At 66.9% G+C, this 16,509-nt stretch overlaps 1 protein-coding gene across 1 annotated transcript; it reads left to right on the forward strand.

Annotated features, from left to right (window-relative positions):
- Positions 1–414: 414 nt before the first annotated feature.
- NCKAP1L (NCK associated protein 1 like) lies at positions 415–15,533 on the forward strand. Its single transcript, XM_066207564.1, has 31 exons — positions 415–536; positions 1,050–1,160; positions 1,366–1,458; positions 1,559–1,615; positions 1,697–1,839; positions 2,532–2,622; positions 2,830–2,967; positions 3,732–3,780; positions 4,173–4,326; positions 5,167–5,223; positions 5,645–5,741; positions 6,249–6,358; positions 6,869–7,001; positions 7,090–7,171; positions 7,275–7,333; positions 9,288–9,433; positions 9,892–10,024; positions 10,116–10,235; positions 10,787–10,926; positions 11,253–11,384; positions 11,464–11,682; positions 12,234–12,364; positions 12,444–12,541; positions 12,800–12,887; positions 13,121–13,203; positions 13,455–13,535; positions 13,622–13,715; positions 13,801–13,917; positions 14,226–14,335; positions 14,638–14,727; positions 15,331–15,533. The coding sequence occupies exons 1-31, from the start codon at positions 435–437 to the stop codon at positions 15,448–15,450; spliced, it is 3,378 nt and encodes a 1,125-aa protein (XP_066063661.1). The 5' UTR covers positions 415–434; the 3' UTR covers positions 15,451–15,533.
- The last annotated feature ends 976 nt before the right edge of the window (positions 15,534–16,509 follow it).

Below are 16,509 nucleotides of genomic sequence, written 5' to 3' on the forward strand. Positions count from 1 at the left end.
GTCCCCAACTCTTTGGTGACCCCTATTCCCAGTGTCCCTCATCCCTGGTGTCCCCAACACTTTGGTGTCCTCCATCCCTGGTGTCCCCAACTCTTTGGTGACCGCCATTCCCAGTGTCCCCCATCCCTGGTGTCCCTAAGGCTTCAGTGTCCCCCATCCCCGGTGTCCCCAACACTTTGGTGTCCCCAACTCTTTGGTGTCCCCCATCCCTGGTGTCCCCCATCCCTGGTGTCCCTAAGGTTTCAGTGTCCCCCATCCCCGGTGTCCCCAACACTTCCGTGTCCCCCGCCCGCGTCCCCCGCCGTGTCACGGGGTGCTGTCACCGCTGTCACGTGTCCCCTGGTGGCCCCAGCGCTGCCGGGCCCAGCCCAGGAAGAGGAAGTTGGGGCTCGGGGCCCATTTGGGGACAGCGGGGGTGACACCCAGGTGCCACCATGTCCCTGCCCTCGGTGTACGGGGACAAACTGGCCGAGAAGCTGACGCTGCTCAACGAGCGGGGCCGCGGGGTCCTGGTGCGCCTCTACCACCTCAAAAAGGTGTGGGGAGGGTCCCGGGGGACACCCAGGGGACACCCGGGGGTCCCCAAATGCCCCCAGCCCACGGGGAGGGGCTGTGGGGACCGGGGGGAGTGAGGGACGGGGGGTTTGGGGGGATTTGGGGAGGGGGCACAGCCCGGGAGGGGTTTTAGGGGGGATTTGAGGGTCCCTGCTCAGGGAGGGGCTTGGACAGGGGGGTTTGGGGGGGTCAGTTGGGGTAGGGTGGGGTTTTTGGGGGGGATCCAGCCCGGGAGGGGTTTTAGGGGGGATTTGGGGGTCCTTGCTCAGGGAGGGGCTTGGACAGGGGGGTTTGGGGGGGGTCCCAGCCCTGAGGGGGAATTTGGGGAGTCCCAGCCCGGGGAGGGCCGGGGCAGGGTGGGGTTTTTGGGTGGAATCCAACCCAGGAGGGGTTTGGGGGGTATCTGAGGTGGGGGGCTCATTTCTGGGGGTGTCCCACCCCGGGGTCGGGTTTTTGGGGTCGGTTCCGGGGGCTCTGACCCGGGGGTCCCCCAGACGTGCTCGGACCCCCGCACGCGGCCGCCCTTCCTCGGGGACAAGGCCATGGAGGCCTCGACCAAGTTCATCCAGAAGAAATTCCCGCACCTGGACGTGCGGAGCAGCACCGTGAGCCGCTGTCCCCGTGTCCCCACTGTCCCCGTGTCCCCATGTCGCCATCCCTGTGTCCCCCGCTGTCCCCGTGTCCCCAGCCCTGTGTCCCCCGCAGTGCCACCCACGCCGCTGTCCCCGTGTCCCCATTGTCCCTGTGTCCCCATTGTCCCCGTGTCCCCCACGGTGCCACCTACGCCGCTGTCCCCGTGTCCCCCCGCAGCAGCACCTGGGGCCGGTGCACAGGGACAAAGGGGACATCGTGCGGGTGCTGGCACCGTTCTACCACACCTTCCTGGACCTGCTGGAGTTCCGGGTGAGCCGGGCCGGGGGGGACCAAGGGGACACGGGGTGGGGGGACAGGGTGATGTCCCTCAGGGGTGGTGACACGCGGCGCTGTCCCCCGGGGCCACCAGGACCACGTGTACGAGCTGCTCAACACCATCGACGCCAGCCAGTGCTTCTTCGACATCGTGAGTGCCACCGCCCCGGCCCCGAGTGCCACCCCGGCCGTGTCCCCGCTGTCCCTCACGACTCGTCCCCTCCCCTGCCAGCACATCAACTACGACTTCACCAAGGGCTACCTGGACCTGGTTGTCACCTACGTGTCGCTGGTGCTGCTGCTGGCGCGCACCGAGGAGCGGCGGCTGCTGCTGGGGCTCTACCACTGCGCGCACGAGATGAGCCACGGCGCCAGGTGCCACCGCCGCGCTGTCCCCGCGCTGTCCCCGCGGCTGTGCCGTCACCGGCGCGGTCCCCAGGGATGTGTCTGTGGGGTTGTTCCCGCGCTGTCCCCTCCCCGGGGCCGTCCCCACCGTGTCCCCAAAGCCGGAGGGCAGCCCTGGGGTTGTCCCAGTGTGTCCCCAACGCTGGGGCCATCCTGGCGCTGTCCCCAATTCCGTGGCCTCGGCGTTGTCCCCAGCATGTCCCCAACACCAGAGATGGAGAGATGGCCCCGGGGCTGTCCCCAGTGTGTCCCCAATGCTGGGGCCATCCCGGGGCTGTCCCCAAGGTGTCCCCAACGCTGGGGCCATCCTGGCGCTGTCCCCAATTCCGTGGCCTCGGGGTTGTCCCCAACATGTCCCCAACACCAGAGATGGAGAGATGGCCCCGGGGCTGTCCCCAGTGTGTCCCCAATGCTGGGGCCATCCCGGGGCTGTCCCCAAGGTGTCCCCAACGCTGGGGCCATCCTGGCGCTGTCCCCAATTCCGTGGCCTCGGGGTTGTCCCCAACATGTCCCCAACACCAGAGATGGAGAGATGGCCCCGGGGCTGTCCCCAGTGTGTCCCCAATGCTGGGGCCATCCTGGGGCTGTCCCCAAGGTGTCCCCAAAGCCGAGGTCAGCCCTGGGGCTGTCCCCAACATGTCCCCTCGGCCGTGTCCCCGCAGCGAGCCCGGCTTTGCCCGCCTGGCGCAGATGGTGCTGGAGTACGAGCACCCGCTCAAGAAGCTCCCCGAGGAGTTCGGGCCCCACACCAAGGTGGGTCGGGGGTCCCCGGTCACCGGCAGGGCCACCCATGGCCGGGCCCGTGTCCCCATGGCAGCCGTGTCCCCACTCCTGGTGTCCCCATGGCGGCGGTGTTGTCCCTATGGCAGTGGTGTCCCCGTGGTGGCAGTGTCCCCACGGTGGCAGCGATGTCCCCACGGTGGCAGCGATGTCCCCACGGTGACAGCGGTGTCCCCGCAGGCCGTGGGCAGCGCCCTGCTGTCCCTGCGGGCCCTGTTCGAGCGGCGCTGCCGGGACGCGGAGCTGTGGCGGCGGGAGCAGCTGCTGAGCCTGCTGGGACCCGCGGGGGACATGCTGAGCCCGGCCACCTGCGACAGCGTGAGTGACTCGGGGACACCCTGGGGACACGGGGACACTCTGGGGACACGGGGACACCCTGGGGACATGGGGACATGGGGTATGGGGACACCCTGGGGACATGGGGACACCCTGGGGACATGGGGACATGCTGAGCCCGGCCACCTGCGACAGCGTGAGTGACACGGGGACACCCTGGGGACACGGGGACACCCTGGGGACATGGGGACACCCTGGGGACATGGGGACATGCTGAACCCGGCCACCTGCGACAGCGTGAGTGACTCGGGGACACCCTGGGGACACCCTGGGGATATGGGGACATGGGGTATGGGAACACCCTGGGGACATGGGGTGTGGGGTATGGGGGACATGGGGACATGCTGAACCCGGCCACCTGCGACAGCGTGAGTGACATGGGGACACCCTGGGGACACGGGGACACCCTGGGGACATGGGGACATGGGGTATGGGGACACCCTGGGGACATGGGGACACCCTGGGGACATGGGCACATGCTGAGCCCGGCCACCTGCGACAGCGTGAGTGACACGGGGACGCCCTGGGGACACCTTGGGTATATGGGGACATGGGGTATGGGGACACCCTGGGGACACGGGGACATGGGGTATGGGGACACCCTGGGGACACGGGGACTTGGGGACACGGGGCCGCAGTCACAGGGACACTGCGCCATGGGCACAGCAGACTGGGGATGGTGTCATGGGGACATGGACACTGGGGACAGCCAGGGGACAGTGAGGTGGTGACACCGGTGTCCCCAGATGGCCTGTGAGTACCTGTCCCTGGAGGTGATGGAGCGCTGGATCATCCGTGAGTGCTGGCACTGTCACTGAGTGTCCCCAACCCCAACTGGGTGCTGTCCCCAACCCTCAGTCCCCGTTTTGGGGTCCCTGACCCCTCCTGTCCCCTCAGTGGGGTTCCTGGTGTCCCTAACTTGGTGACATCCCCATTTTGGGGTCCCTGACCCTGTGCTGTCCCCATTTTGGGGTCCTTGATGTGGGGCTGTCCCCGTTTTGGGGTCCCTGACCCCTCCTGTCCCCTCAGTGGGGTTCCTGGGCACTGTCCCCATTTTGGGGTCCCTGACCCCACCTGTCCCCTCAGTGGAGTTCCTGGTGTCCCTAACTTGGTGACATCCCCATTTTGGGGTCCTTGATGTGGGGCTGTCCCCGTTTTGGGGTCCCTGACCCCTCCTGTCCCCTCAGTGGGGTTCCTGGTGTGCCCGGGCGCCCTGGGCGCCGCGCCGTGCCAGGAGCTGTGGCGCCGGGCCCTGCAGGGCTCGCTCTTTGTCACCCTGGTGCGCGACGAGGCCGTGGCCGTGCACAAGGTCACCGAGGAGCTGCTGGGGGGGCTCAAGGGGTGAGGACAGGGGGCACGGGGCTCGGGGGGCGGGATTTGGGGTTCGGGATTTGGGGTTCGGGGTTTGGGGTTCGGGGGGCGGGATTTGGGGTTTGGGGTTCAGGGTTTGGGGGGCGGGATTTGGGGTTTAGGGGGGGATTCGGGGTTTGGGGTTCAGGGTTTGGGGTTCGGGATTTGGGGTTCAGGGAGCGGGATTTGGGGTTCAGGGTTTGGGGTTCGGGGTTTGGGGGCCGGGATTTGGGGTTCGGGGGGCGGGATTTGAGGTTCGGGGTTTGGGGGCCGGGATTTGGGGTTCGGGGGGTGGATTCAGGGTTTGGGGTTTGGGGTTCAGGGGGGGATTCAGGGCTTGGGGGGCGGGATTTGGGGTTCGGGGTTTGGGGGCCGGGATTTGGGGTTCGGGGGGCGGGATTTGGGGTTCGGGGTTTGGGGTTCGGGGTTTGGGGGCCGGGATTTGGGGTTCAGGGTTTGGGGTTCGGGGTTTGGGGGCCGGGATTTGGGGTTCGGGGGGTGGATTCAGGGTTTGGGGTTTGGGGTTCAGGGGTGGATTCAGGGTTTGGGGTTCAGGGGGGGATTCAGGGTTTGGGGGGCGGGATTTGGGGTTCAGGGTTTGGGGGGCGGGATTTGGGGTTCAGGGGGTGGATTCAGGGTTTGGGGTTTGGGATTCCGGCTTTGAGGTTGGGGGTTTGTGCTGCTGGATTTGGGGCTCAGGGGGTGTCCAGGGGATTTTGGGGGGTCTCAGACGGTGCCCGGGGGGGTCACCTGGGGCTCCCCCGGCTGCCAGGGCTGTCCCGGGGGCTCCGGGGGTCCCGCAGGGCGGTGCCAGGTGTGTCCCCTCCCCAGGTACGGGAAGCGCGTGGCCGATGTCAAAGAGTGCCGGGACCACGCGGTGGCACACAGGTGTGGGGACACTGCGGGGACACTGCGGGGACACTGCGGGGGGGCCCGGCGGTTTGGGGGCGCTGGGGGGTGGTCTCAGGTCACCCCAAAACCAGCGGGGGGGTTTGGCGGGGTCTCATCCCTCCCCGGTTTCATCCGTGTCACAACCGCCCCCCCCCTTTGTCACTGTCCCCTGGGGGTGGCCGAGGGGGTCGTTTGGGTGGCCCTGACCCTGATCCCCCCGACCCCCAAATCTGACCCCCCCCGACCCCCCCAAATCCCCCCAACCCTCCCCTATCCCGGGTCACCCCTACGGTGTCATTGTCACCCCCGGTCCCTCCGCGTGGCTCTGTCCCCTCCCCGCATCCCCCCGACCCCCCACGACCCCCGGGACCCCCCCACGACCCCCGGGACCCCCCCCAAACCTGTCGTGCCCCCCCAGCCCGGCCCTGCACCGGGGCCGCCGCTCGTTCCTGCGCGGCGCCGTGCGGGAGCTGCTGGCGCTGCTGGAGGACCAGCCCGGGCTGCTGGGGCCCAAGGTGAGTTTGGGGGGATTTGGGGGGATTTCGGGGGGACTTGGGGGAGATTTCAGTGGGATTTGGGAGATTTTGGGGGATTTTGGGGGGATTTGGGGGAAATTTTGGGGAGATTTGGGGAGATTTTGGGGGCATTGGGGGAGATTTCGGGGGGATTTCGGGGGGATTTGAGGATATTTTGGGGGGATTTGGGAGGTTTTGGGGGGATTTGGAGGGATTTCGGGGGGATTTGGGAGATTTCGGGGGGATTGGGGAAGATATCAGTGGGATTTGGGAGATTTCAGTGGGATTTGGGGAGATTTCGGGGGGATTTGGGAGATTTCGGGGGGATTTGGGAGGTTTTTGGGGGGATTTGGGAGATTTCGGGGGGATTTGGGAGATTTTGGGGGGATTTGGGGGGATTGGAGCGCGTGAAGGGATTTTGGGGTGCTGGGGGTTGTGTGTGCGGGGTTTGGGCTGCGGGATTTGGGGTCCCCGGGCTCTCCCCCCCTCCCCTTCCCCTCCCCCCAGGCCCTGCTGGTGTTCGTGGCGCTGTCGCTGTGTCGCGATGAGGTGACCTGGCTGTCGCGACACGCCGAGCACGTGACCAAGAGCAAGAACCCCGAGGACTTCACGGACAGGTGGGGACAGGGAGGGGACAGAGAGGGGACAATGGGGACAATGAGGAGACAGAGAGGGAACAGGTGGGGACAGGTGGGGACAATGAGGGGACAGGGAGGGGACAATGAGGGGACAACGAGGGGACAGGGAGGGACAACGAGGGGACAGGGAGGGACAATGAGGGGACAGGGAGGGACATGGAGGGGACAATGAGGGGACAGAGAGAGGACAGGGAGGGGACAGGAGGGCAGTTCAGGGGGATTTGGGGAGGGGTCGGGAGCCCCTGGGGGGGGCTCAGAGGAGTTCGGGGGGCACGGGGTGAATTCGGGGGGGTTCCTCGGGGGGCTCCGGGTGGGTTCAGGGGTTTCGGGGGGCTCCGGGTGGGTTCAGGAGTTTCCGGGGGCTCTGGGTGGATTCAGGGGTTTCGGGGGGCTCTGGGGGGGGGTCAGGAGTTTTTCGGGGGGCTCTGGGTGGGTTCAGGAGTTTTTTTGGGGGTCCCGGGGGTCTCACCCTGTCCCCCCCGGGCTCAGCCACATCGCGGAGCTGCTGCTGCTGCTGGAGCAGCTGCGGGCTCTGGTGCTGCGGCACCCGCGCGTTCTGCGCCGCTACCACCGCCTGTACCTGGCCCGCTTCGACGCGCTGCTGCTCAGTGACGTCATCCAGGTAACCCCACCCCCCCCGGGGGGGGTGGCACTGTCCCCTGGGTCCCCTCCGGGTGTCGCCGTCCCCTGAGCCGTCGCTGTCCCCGCAGAACCTGTCGGTGTGTCCCGAGGAGGAGTCGGTGATCCTCTCGTCCTTCGTCAGCTCCCTCTCGGCGCTGGCGGCCAAGGAAGGTGGGGGCCCGTGTCACCTGCCGGCCAAAAATGTCACCTGCCGGCCCCAAGTGCCGCCTGTGCCACCCCAGCGCCGTGTCCCCGTGTCCCTGTGTCCCCACAGTCGATGACAACGAGCAGTTCGACTTCACCGCGCTGCGCCTGGACTGGTTCCGGCTCCAGGTGGGACGGGTGGCCCTGGCCCCGTCTCTGTCCCCTTGCTGTCCCCACTGTCCCTGTCCCTGTCCCTGTTCCTGTGCCGATCTCACCCTTGTCCCCATCCCTGTGACAGTGCCCTGTCCCTGCTGTCCCACTCCTTGCCCCCGTGTCCCCTTGTCCCTGTCCCCACACTGTCCCCGTGTCCCCACACTGTCCCCACACTGTCCCCGTGTCCCCACGGTGTCCCCACGCTGTCCCCACACTGTCCCCATGGTGTCCCCACACTGTCCCCACACTGTCCCCGTGTCCCCACACTGTCCCCGTGTCCCCAGGCTGTCCCCACAGTGTCCCCACACTGTCCCCGTGTCCCCAGGCTGTCCCCACGGTGTCCCCACACTGTCCCCGTGTCCCCACGGTGTCCCCACACTGTCCCCGTGTCCCCAGGCTGTCCCCACGGTGTCCCCACACTGTCCCCGTGTCCCCACGGTGTCCCCACACTGTCCCCGTGTCCCCAGGCTGTCCCCACAGTGTCCCCACACTGTCCCCGTGTCCCCATGGTGTCCCCACACTGTCCCCGTGTCCCCACACTGTCCCCGTGTCCCCACGGTGTCCCCACACTGTCCCCGTGTCCCCAGGCTGTCCCCACAGTGTCCCCACACTGTCCCCGTGTCCCCAGGCTGTCCCCACGGTGTCCCCACACTGTCCCCGTGTCCCCACGGTGTCCCCACACTGTCCCCGTGTCCCCAGGCTGTCCCCACAGTGTCCCCACACTGTCCCCGTGTCCCCACGGTGTCCCCACACTGTCCCCGTGTCCCCAGGCTGTCCCCACGATGTCCCCACACTGTCCCCGTGTCCCCATGGTGTCCCCACACTGTCCCCGTGTCCCCACACTGTCCCCGTGTCCCCACGGTGTCCCCACGCTGTCCCCGTGTCCCCAGGCTGTCCCCACAGTGTCCCCACACTGTCCCCGTGTCCCCAGGCTGTCCCCACGATGTCCCCACACTGTCCCCGTGTCCCCACGGTGTCCCCACACTGTCCCCGTGTCCCCAGGCTGTCCCCACCGTGTCCCCACACTGTCCCCGTGTCCCCAGGCTGTCCCCACCGTGTCCCCACACTGTCCCCGTGTCCCCACGGTGTCCCCACACTGTCCCCGTGTCCCCAGGCTGTCCCCACAGTGTCCCCACACTGTCCCCGTGTCCCCACGGTGTCCCCACACTGTCCCCGTGTCCCCAGGCTGTCCCCACCGTGTCCCCACACTGTCCCCGTGTCCCCAGGCTGTCCCCACCGTGTCCCCACACTGTCCCCGTGTCCCCACACTGTCCCCGTGTCCCCACAGTGTCCTCACACTGTCCCCGTGTCCCCAGGCTGTCCCCACAGTGTCCCCACACTGTCCCCGTGTCCCCAGGCTGTCCCCACGGTGTCCCCACACTGTCCCCGTGTCCCCACGGTGTCCCCACACTGTCCCCGTGTCCCCAGGCTGTCCCCACGGTGTCCCCACACTGTCCCCGTGTCCCCACGGTGTCCCCACACTGTCCCCGTGTCCCCAGGCTGTCCCCACGGTGTCCCCACACTGTCCCCGTGTCCCCAGGCTGTCCCCACGGTGTCCCCACACTGTCCCCGTGTCCCCAGGCTGTCCCCACACTGTCCCCGTGTCCCCACGGTGTCCCCACACTGTCCCCGTGTCCCCAGGCTGTCCCCACACTGTCCCCATGTCCCCACACTGTCCCCGTGTCCCCAGGCTGTCCCCACGGTGTCCCCACACTGTCCCCGTGTCCCCAGGCTGTCCCCACACTGTCCCCATGTCCCCACACTGTCCCCGTGTCCCCAGGCTGTCCCCACGGTGTCCCCACACTGTCCCCGTGTCCCCAGGCTGTCCCCACACTGTCCCCATGTCCCCACACTGTCCCCGTGTCCCCAGGCTGTCCCCACGGTGTCCCCACACTGTCCCCGTGTCCCCACACTGTCCCCGTGTCCCCAGGCGTACACGAGCGTGGCGCGGGCGCCGCTCCCGCTGAGCTCCAACGGCGACGTGGGGCGCATCATGAACCTCGTGGTGTTCCACACGCGCCTCCTGGACCAGCCGCAGGAGCTGCTGGACGAGACCTCCGACCTGTCCCAGCTCTGGTGAGCCCCGCGGCCTCACTGTCCTGTCCCTGTCCCTGTCCCTGTCCCTGTCCCTGTCCCTGTCCCTGTCCCTGTCCTGTCCCCCCTTTTCCCACTCCTGACCCCATTTCTGCCCTTTTCCCGTCCCTGTACCTCCTTTTCCCACCCTTTCCCCACCCACAACCCTTCTCTTTGCCCTTTCCCCACCCCACACCCCATTTTTTCTGCCCTTTCCCCACCCCGGACCCATTTTTTCCCGCTCTTTTCCCACCCCACACCCCGTTTTTTCCCCCCTTTCATCACCCCATACCCTTTTCCCACCCTTTCCCCCACCCCGGACCCCTTTTTTTCCTCTCCTACACCCCATTTCCCACCCTTTTCCCACCCTTTCCCGACTCTGTAACCCTTTTTCCCACCCTTTCCCCACCCCGGACCCCTTTTTTTTCCTCTCTCCCGTGTCTCCCCGTCCCTCCCCGCAGTTTCTTCCCGCGGCCGCTGGAGCGGATGTTCTCGCTGACGCTGGAGGAGCCGACCTCGCTGCGTTTCTCCATCGCCTTCCCGTTGCTCTGCGCCCACTTCTCTCGCTGCCCTCACCCCATGTGCCCCGAGGAGGTGGGTGACACCCCCGGGGGGGGTTCCCCCGGCCCCCCAACTGTGTCCCCTCCTTGGTGGCTCTGAGGTGTCCCCGGTGTCCCCCTCGCAGTACCCGCAGCTGGAGGCGACGGCGCTGGGGCTGTGCCACAAGTTCCTGGAGGAGCTGGCCAGGGTGGGCGGCGGCTGCGTGCTGGAGGTCTGCGCCGAGCAGCACAACCTCAGCCAGCAGGTCTGGGGGGCTCGGGGGGGTCTGGGGGGTCTGGGGGGCTTTGGGGGGTTTGGGGCTTTTGGAGGGACTGGTGAGCCTTGGGGGCTTCAGGAGCTTTGGGGTCTTGGTGGTCTTTGAGGGCTTCAGGAACTACCTCAGCCAGCAGGTCTGGGGGGCTCTGGGGGGCTTTGGGGGGTCTGGAGGACTTTAGGGGGTCTGGGGGGCTCGGGGGGGTCTGGGGGTTCTGGGGGGCTTTGGGGGGTTTGGAGGGTCTGGGGCTTTTGGAGGGATTGGTGAGCCTTGGGGGCTTCAGGAGCTATGGGGTCTTGGTGGTCTTTGGGGTCTCTGGGGGCTTAGCGGCCTTTGAGGTCTTGGTGGCCTTTTGGGGGTTTGAGGACCTTTGGGGTCTTGGTGGTCTTTGGGGTCTCCAGAATCTCTGAGGGCTTCATGGCCTTCGGGGGCTTCAGGGTCTTGGTGGCCTCTGGGGGCTTCAGGACCTTTGGTGTCCTGTGGCCCCGGTGGCCCCGTTTGGGGTGTCCCCACGTCCCCACGTCCCCGTCCCCACCCCGCAGCTGCTGCCCAAGCACTGTGCGGCCACCATCAGCAGGGCCCGCGTCAAGAAAAGCCCGAAGCAGCCGCCCCGCAAGGGGACAGGGGACAGGGACAAGCCGGGGACAGAGAGCCAGCGGCGCGACCGGACCCTGACCACCACGTGAGCGTCACCGGGGGGGACTGTCCCCGTGGGGTCACCGTGTGACTGTCCCCAGGGGACAGGGATTGTCCCCACGGGGTCATGGTGTGATTGTCCCCAGGGGACAGGGATTGTCCCCACGGGGTCACAGTGTGATTGTCCCCACGGGGTCACAGTGGGATTGTCCCCACGGGGTCACTGTGTGACTGTCCCCACGGGGTCACAGTGTGATTGTCCCCACGGGGTCACAGTGTGACTGCCCCCACGGGACAGGGATTGTCCCCACGGGGTCACAGTGTCATTGTCCCCGTGGGACAGCGGTTGTCACACCCTGCCTGTCCCCCCAGCATGGACAAGCTGCACCTGACCCTGGCCGAGCTGTCCCTGAGCCTCAACCACGTCCCCAAGTTCACCGTCTTCGGTCACACGGTGACCCCGGCCGAGTACCTGAGCAGCCACCTGGAGACTCGCCTCACCAGGTGGGGCCAGCCCCGGGGGACACCCGGGGGACACGAGGGGACACGGGACACGCCCCTCACCGCCCCCGCGTCCCCTCAGGGCCATCGTGGCCATGGCCGGCTACAACCAGGCCGCGCAGGAGGTGGCCCGGCCCTCGGAGGTGCTGGCGGGGCTGGTGGCCCACATGGGGCTGGTGCAGAGGTTGGGGCAGTTGGTGACACTGGACACGGGGCGGCTGCTCAGGGCCGTGCTGCTGCAGCAGAGCCAGCCCCGCGACGCCACCGGGCAGCCCACGCTGACCGCCATCTACACCGACTGGTCAGTGTCACCTGCAGGGGACACGGGGACATGGGTGGGGACAGGGACGTGGGGACAGCGGTGGTGGCAGGGACGTGGGGGTGGTGGCAGCAAGGACATGGGGACGGGGGTGTTGATGGTGGCAGGGACATGGAGGTGGTGGTGGCAAGGATATGGGGACAAGGGTGGTGGCATTGGGGACATAGGGATGGTGGTGGCGGCAGGGACATGGGGACAGGGCTGGTGGTGGCAGCAGAGACACAGGGATGGAGGTGGTGGCAGGGACACTGCCACAGGTGACACTGCCATGGGTGACAATACCAGGGGTGACACTGCCATGGGTGACATTGCCATAGGTGGCACTGCCATGGGTGACAATACCAGGGGTGACACTGCCATAGGTGACATTCCCATGGGTGACAGTGCCACGGGTGACTTTCCCGTGTCCCCGCAGGTACCTGGAGGCGCTGCTGCGCCAGGCCAGCACCGGGGCCGTGGGTGTCATTACCATAGGTGACACTGCCGTGGGTGACACTCCCATGGGTGACAATGTCGTGTCCCTGTCCCCGCAGGTACCTGGAGGCGCTGCTGCGCCAGGCCAGCACCGGGGCCGTGCTGCTGTCCCCGGCCCTGCAGGCCTTTGTCACTGTGCCCCGCGAGGAGCAGCCCCCGTTCAGCGCCGCCGAGTTCTCCGATGTCTCAGGTTGGGGACTTGGGGCACCTGGGGACGGGGCTGTCACCTCCCTGTCCCCGCCGGCGTCCCCACCGTGTCCCCCCCGCAGAGATGAGGGCGCTGGCCGAGCTCATCGGGCCCTACGGGATGAGGTTCCTGAGCGAGAACCTGATGTGGCACGTGGGCTCCCAGGTCACCGAGCTCAAGGTGCGGGGGCCTTGGGGACGGGGACAGGGAATGGGGACAGGGGACAGGGACAGGGGATGGGGACAGAGTGATGGGGACAACAATCAGGGGCTGGGGACAGGACAGGCAGGGCCGCTCTGGTGCCACCCCGCTGCCACCCCAACCCCGTCCCTTCGGCTCTGTGGGAGGCTCGGAGGTGCCGGGTCCTGCAGGTCCCCGCAGTGTCCCCAGTGTCCCCAGTGTCCCCAGTGTCCCCGCAGTGTCCCCGTGTCCCCGCAGAAGCTGGTGGCAGAGAACATGGACACGCTGGTGCAGCTGCGCTGCTGCCGGCCCGAGCAGAGGGCGGCGCTGCTGCCGCGCCTCACCTGTGAGTGGCGCCGGGTGTCCCCGTGTCACCGTGCCCCCATGTCACCGTGTCCCCGTGTCCCTGTGTCCCCATGTCCCTGTGTCCCCCTGTCCCCGTGTCCCTGTGTCCCCGTGTCCCCGTGTGGCCTCTGCCTTGTCCCCAACCCTCCTGTACCCCCAGTCCCCACTGACACGTGGGGTGTCCCACGTGTCACTCATGGGTGTCCCACACGTGTCCCACACGTGTCCCCGCAGCGGCCGACAACGTCCTGAAGCGCATGACCATCATCGGGGAGATCCTGAGCTTCCGGGCCATGGCGCAGCAGGGCCTCCGGGAGGTGGGACCCCCCCTTGGGGACACCCCGGGACCCCCCACCCCACTGCCACCCCAATCTGGGGACACAGGGACTCCCTGACCCAAATTTGGGGGCACAGGACCCTCTCTGACCCTAATTTGGGGACATGGGACCCCCTGACCCCACCCTGACCCCAATTTGGGGACATGGGACCCCCCTGACCCCAGCTTGGGGACACGGGACCCTCTCTGACCCTAATTTGGGGACACGGGACCCCCCGCCCCCACCTCCAGGTGTTCTCCCAGCACTGCCCCTTCTTGATGGGCCCCATCAAGGGCCTGGCCGACGTGGTGACCCCCGACACCGACATCCAGGTGGGGACGGGGGACAGGTGACGCGGCGGGGAGCCAGCCCCCGGCCTCGCGACGCCGCCTGACGTCACGTGTCGCCGCGTCCCCAGGACACGCTGAGCGTCTTCGAGCTGGCCTCGGCCGCGGGGATCCCGTGCGACGTGGACCCGGCGCTGGTCGCCGCGCTGGCCGCGCACAGGACAGGTCTGCGGTGGCTTTGGGGACGCGACGGGGTGGCCCTGTCACCTGGGTGGCGCTGTCAGCCGTCCCCTGTCCCCCGGCCGTGCAGAGGGCTCGTCCCCCGAGGAGGATTACAAGGTGTCGTGTCTGCTGCTGGTGTTCGTGGCCGTGTCCCTGCCCCTGCTGGCCGCCGACCCCGCGGCCGTCTACAGCCCCGAGCTGGACGGTGAGGGCTGGCCCCGTGTCACCTGTGTCACCTGTGTCACCTGTGTGTCACCTGTGTGTCACCTGGGTCACCTGTGTCCCCACATCCCCGCGTCCCAGTGTCCCCATGTCCCTGTGTCCCCGTATCCCTGTGTCCCAATGTCCCCATGTCCTCCTGGCCCTGTGCTCCCGTGTCCCCCTGTCCCTGTGTCCCCGTGTCCCTACGCCCCCAAACTCCCCGACCCCCCAGCCCTCCCGTGTCCCCCCCGTTCCCTGGGTGCCAGCCGTGGTCCCCCCGGTGTCCCCTCGGTGTCCCCTCGGTGTCCCCAGGCTTCGCCAACAACCTGCACTGCCTGGCCAAGGCCGTCGCGCAGGTGGCGGCCGCGCTCTTCACCGTGCACGGCAAGAACATCGAGAGCCACCTCAAGGAGTTCCTGCTGGTCTGTCCCTGTCCCCTGTCCCCTGTCCCCTGTCCCCTGTCCCCTGTCCCCTGTCCCCTGGGCTGTCCCTGTGCCCTGGGCTGTCCCTGTCCCCGTGGGGTGGCCCTGATTGTCCCTGTCCCTGGTGGGTGTCCCTGTCCCCTCCCCTGTCCCCGTGGGGTGGCCCTGTCCCCATCCCTGACCGTCCCTGTCCCCTCCCCTGTCCCCGTCCCTGTCCCCGTGGGGTGGCCCTGTCCCCGTCCCTGTCCCCGTGGAGTGGCCCTGTCCCCTCCCCTGTCCCCATGGACCGTCGCTGTCCCCAGCTGGCCTCGCTCAGCCTGCTGCAGCTGGCGCAGGAGCCGGACAAGGCGCGGGTGCGGAACCACGACTCCATCGTGCTGCTGCTGCACCTGGTCAGGACACCTGGGGGGCCGGGGGGCACCTGGGGACACCTGGGGACACACCTGGGGACACACCTGGGGACAGCTGGGGGCATCTGGGGACACCTGGGGACACACCTGGGGACACACCTGGGGACAGCTGAGGGCATCTGGGGACACCTGGGGACACACCTGGGGGACAGCTGGGGGCTCTGGGGACACCTGGGGACACTTGGGGGCTCTGGGGACACCTTTGGACACATCTGGGGGCATCGGGGGGTCCAGGGGGCCACCTGGGGACACCCGGGGGACCCCTGAGGGCTCTGGTGACACACCTGGCAACATCTGGGAGGGTCCTGGGGTGGCCCCTGATGCCCCCCCGATGGTCTCCAGCCCCCCCCACCCCGCCCTGTCCCCTCCTGTCCCCTCCTGTCCCCGGCATTGTCATTCCAGGAGCGCCCGGCCCCTCCGGAATCCATTTCAATGTAAATTTTCCCAATCCGGAGCCGCGGGGCAGGGGGGGGGAGGTCGGGAGTATGATGATGATGATGAGGGTGATGATGAGGGGCAGCGGGGGGGGCTCCTGCCGGTCGCCCCCCGCCCCTCGGTGACCCCCCGCCCACCCGCCCACCGCAGATCGTGGCCGAGTCGTCCTTCCTGACGCTGGACATGCTGGAGAGCTGCTTCCCGTACGTGCTGCTGCGGAACGCCTTCCGCCAGCTGAGCCGGGAGCCGCGCCGGGACGCCCCCAAATGAGGGACCCCCCCGGGACCCCCCCGGGACCCCCCCGGGACCCCCCCGGGACCCGCGGACCCCCGTGTTCCACCCCCGTGCTCCATCCCCGGGACCCTCCGGGAGCCCCGAATCCTTCCTCAAACTCCCCAACCCATCCAGGACCCCCCAAATCCCCCTCCCAGGACCCCCGTGCCCCTCCCCAAATGCCCCAACCCGCCCCCCAGGACCCCCAGATTCCTGTCCCTGTCCCCCCAGGACCCCCCAAATCCCCTCCGTGTCCCCCCTGCCCCCCCAAATCCCATCCCAAATCCCCCAACTCGCCCCCCCAGACCCCCCACATCCCCCCTCACCGCCAGATGCCCCCCCCGTGTCCCCGCGTGTCCCCCCCGTGTCCCCGCGTGTCCCCCCGCTGTCGCCGCCGTCACTAAAATCCCTTTTTCACCCCAAAATCTCCGGCTCGTCCCAGGAATTATTTGGGGTCACCACCCCTGGGGACAATCGCGGACCCTCGGGTGGCTCTGGGGGGGTCCTGGGGGGGTCCTGGGGTGTCCTGGGGGTGTCCGGGGGGGGTCCCGGGGCTGTCCCGGTCTGGCCGTGCCTCAGTTTCCCTTCTCCCGCTTGCTCCCGCTCCCATTCCCGGTTCTCCCTGAATCCCCCCCGGAATATTTTTCCCTCTTTTCTTCATCTCCGCGTGTTTTATTTTTTATTTTTTATTTTTTATTAATTCTATTATATTTTATTATTTTTTATCTTTAATTATTTTTATTTTTGATTTTTTTATTTTTCATTATTCTATTTTTTATTTTTTATATTTTTATTTTTTATTATTTTTATTATTTTCAATTATTATTTATTATTTATTAGTCTTATATTTTATATTTTTTTATTTTTTATTTTCTATTTTCTATTTTTAATTTTTAAATTTTATCTTATTTTTTTATTTTTTATTATTTTTTTATTTTTTATTTTTTATTTTTTATTTTTCTTTCCCTCCCGGGGCTCGGCCGTTGCCATTCCGGGCACGGCGGCGGCTCCGGGATGAGTCACCGGCAGCGGCGGCAGCGCCCCGAGAGCCCCCCC

This window comes from Chamaea fasciata, unplaced genomic scaffold (genome assembly GCF_029207755.1).
Source record: "Chamaea fasciata isolate MVZ Bird 193981 ecotype frontalis unplaced genomic scaffold, bChaFas1.0.hap1 SCAF_41, whole genome shotgun sequence".
Taxonomy (NCBI): domain Eukaryota; kingdom Metazoa; phylum Chordata; class Aves; order Passeriformes; family Sylviidae; genus Chamaea; species Chamaea fasciata.

Coding starts and splice junctions, on each gene's coding strand:
- NCKAP1L (XM_066207564.1), top strand. CDS start 435: ATGTCCCTGCCCTCGGTGTACGGGGACAAACTGGCCGAGAAGCTGACG. Junction 12,365..12,443: donor CGAGTTCTCCGATGTCTCAG/GTTGGGGACTTG, acceptor TCCCCCCCGCAG/AGATGAGGGCGCTGGCCGAG. Junction 14,336..14,637: donor ACCTCAAGGAGTTCCTGCTG/GTCTGTCCCTGT, acceptor CGCTGTCCCCAG/CTGGCCTCGCTCAGCCTGCT.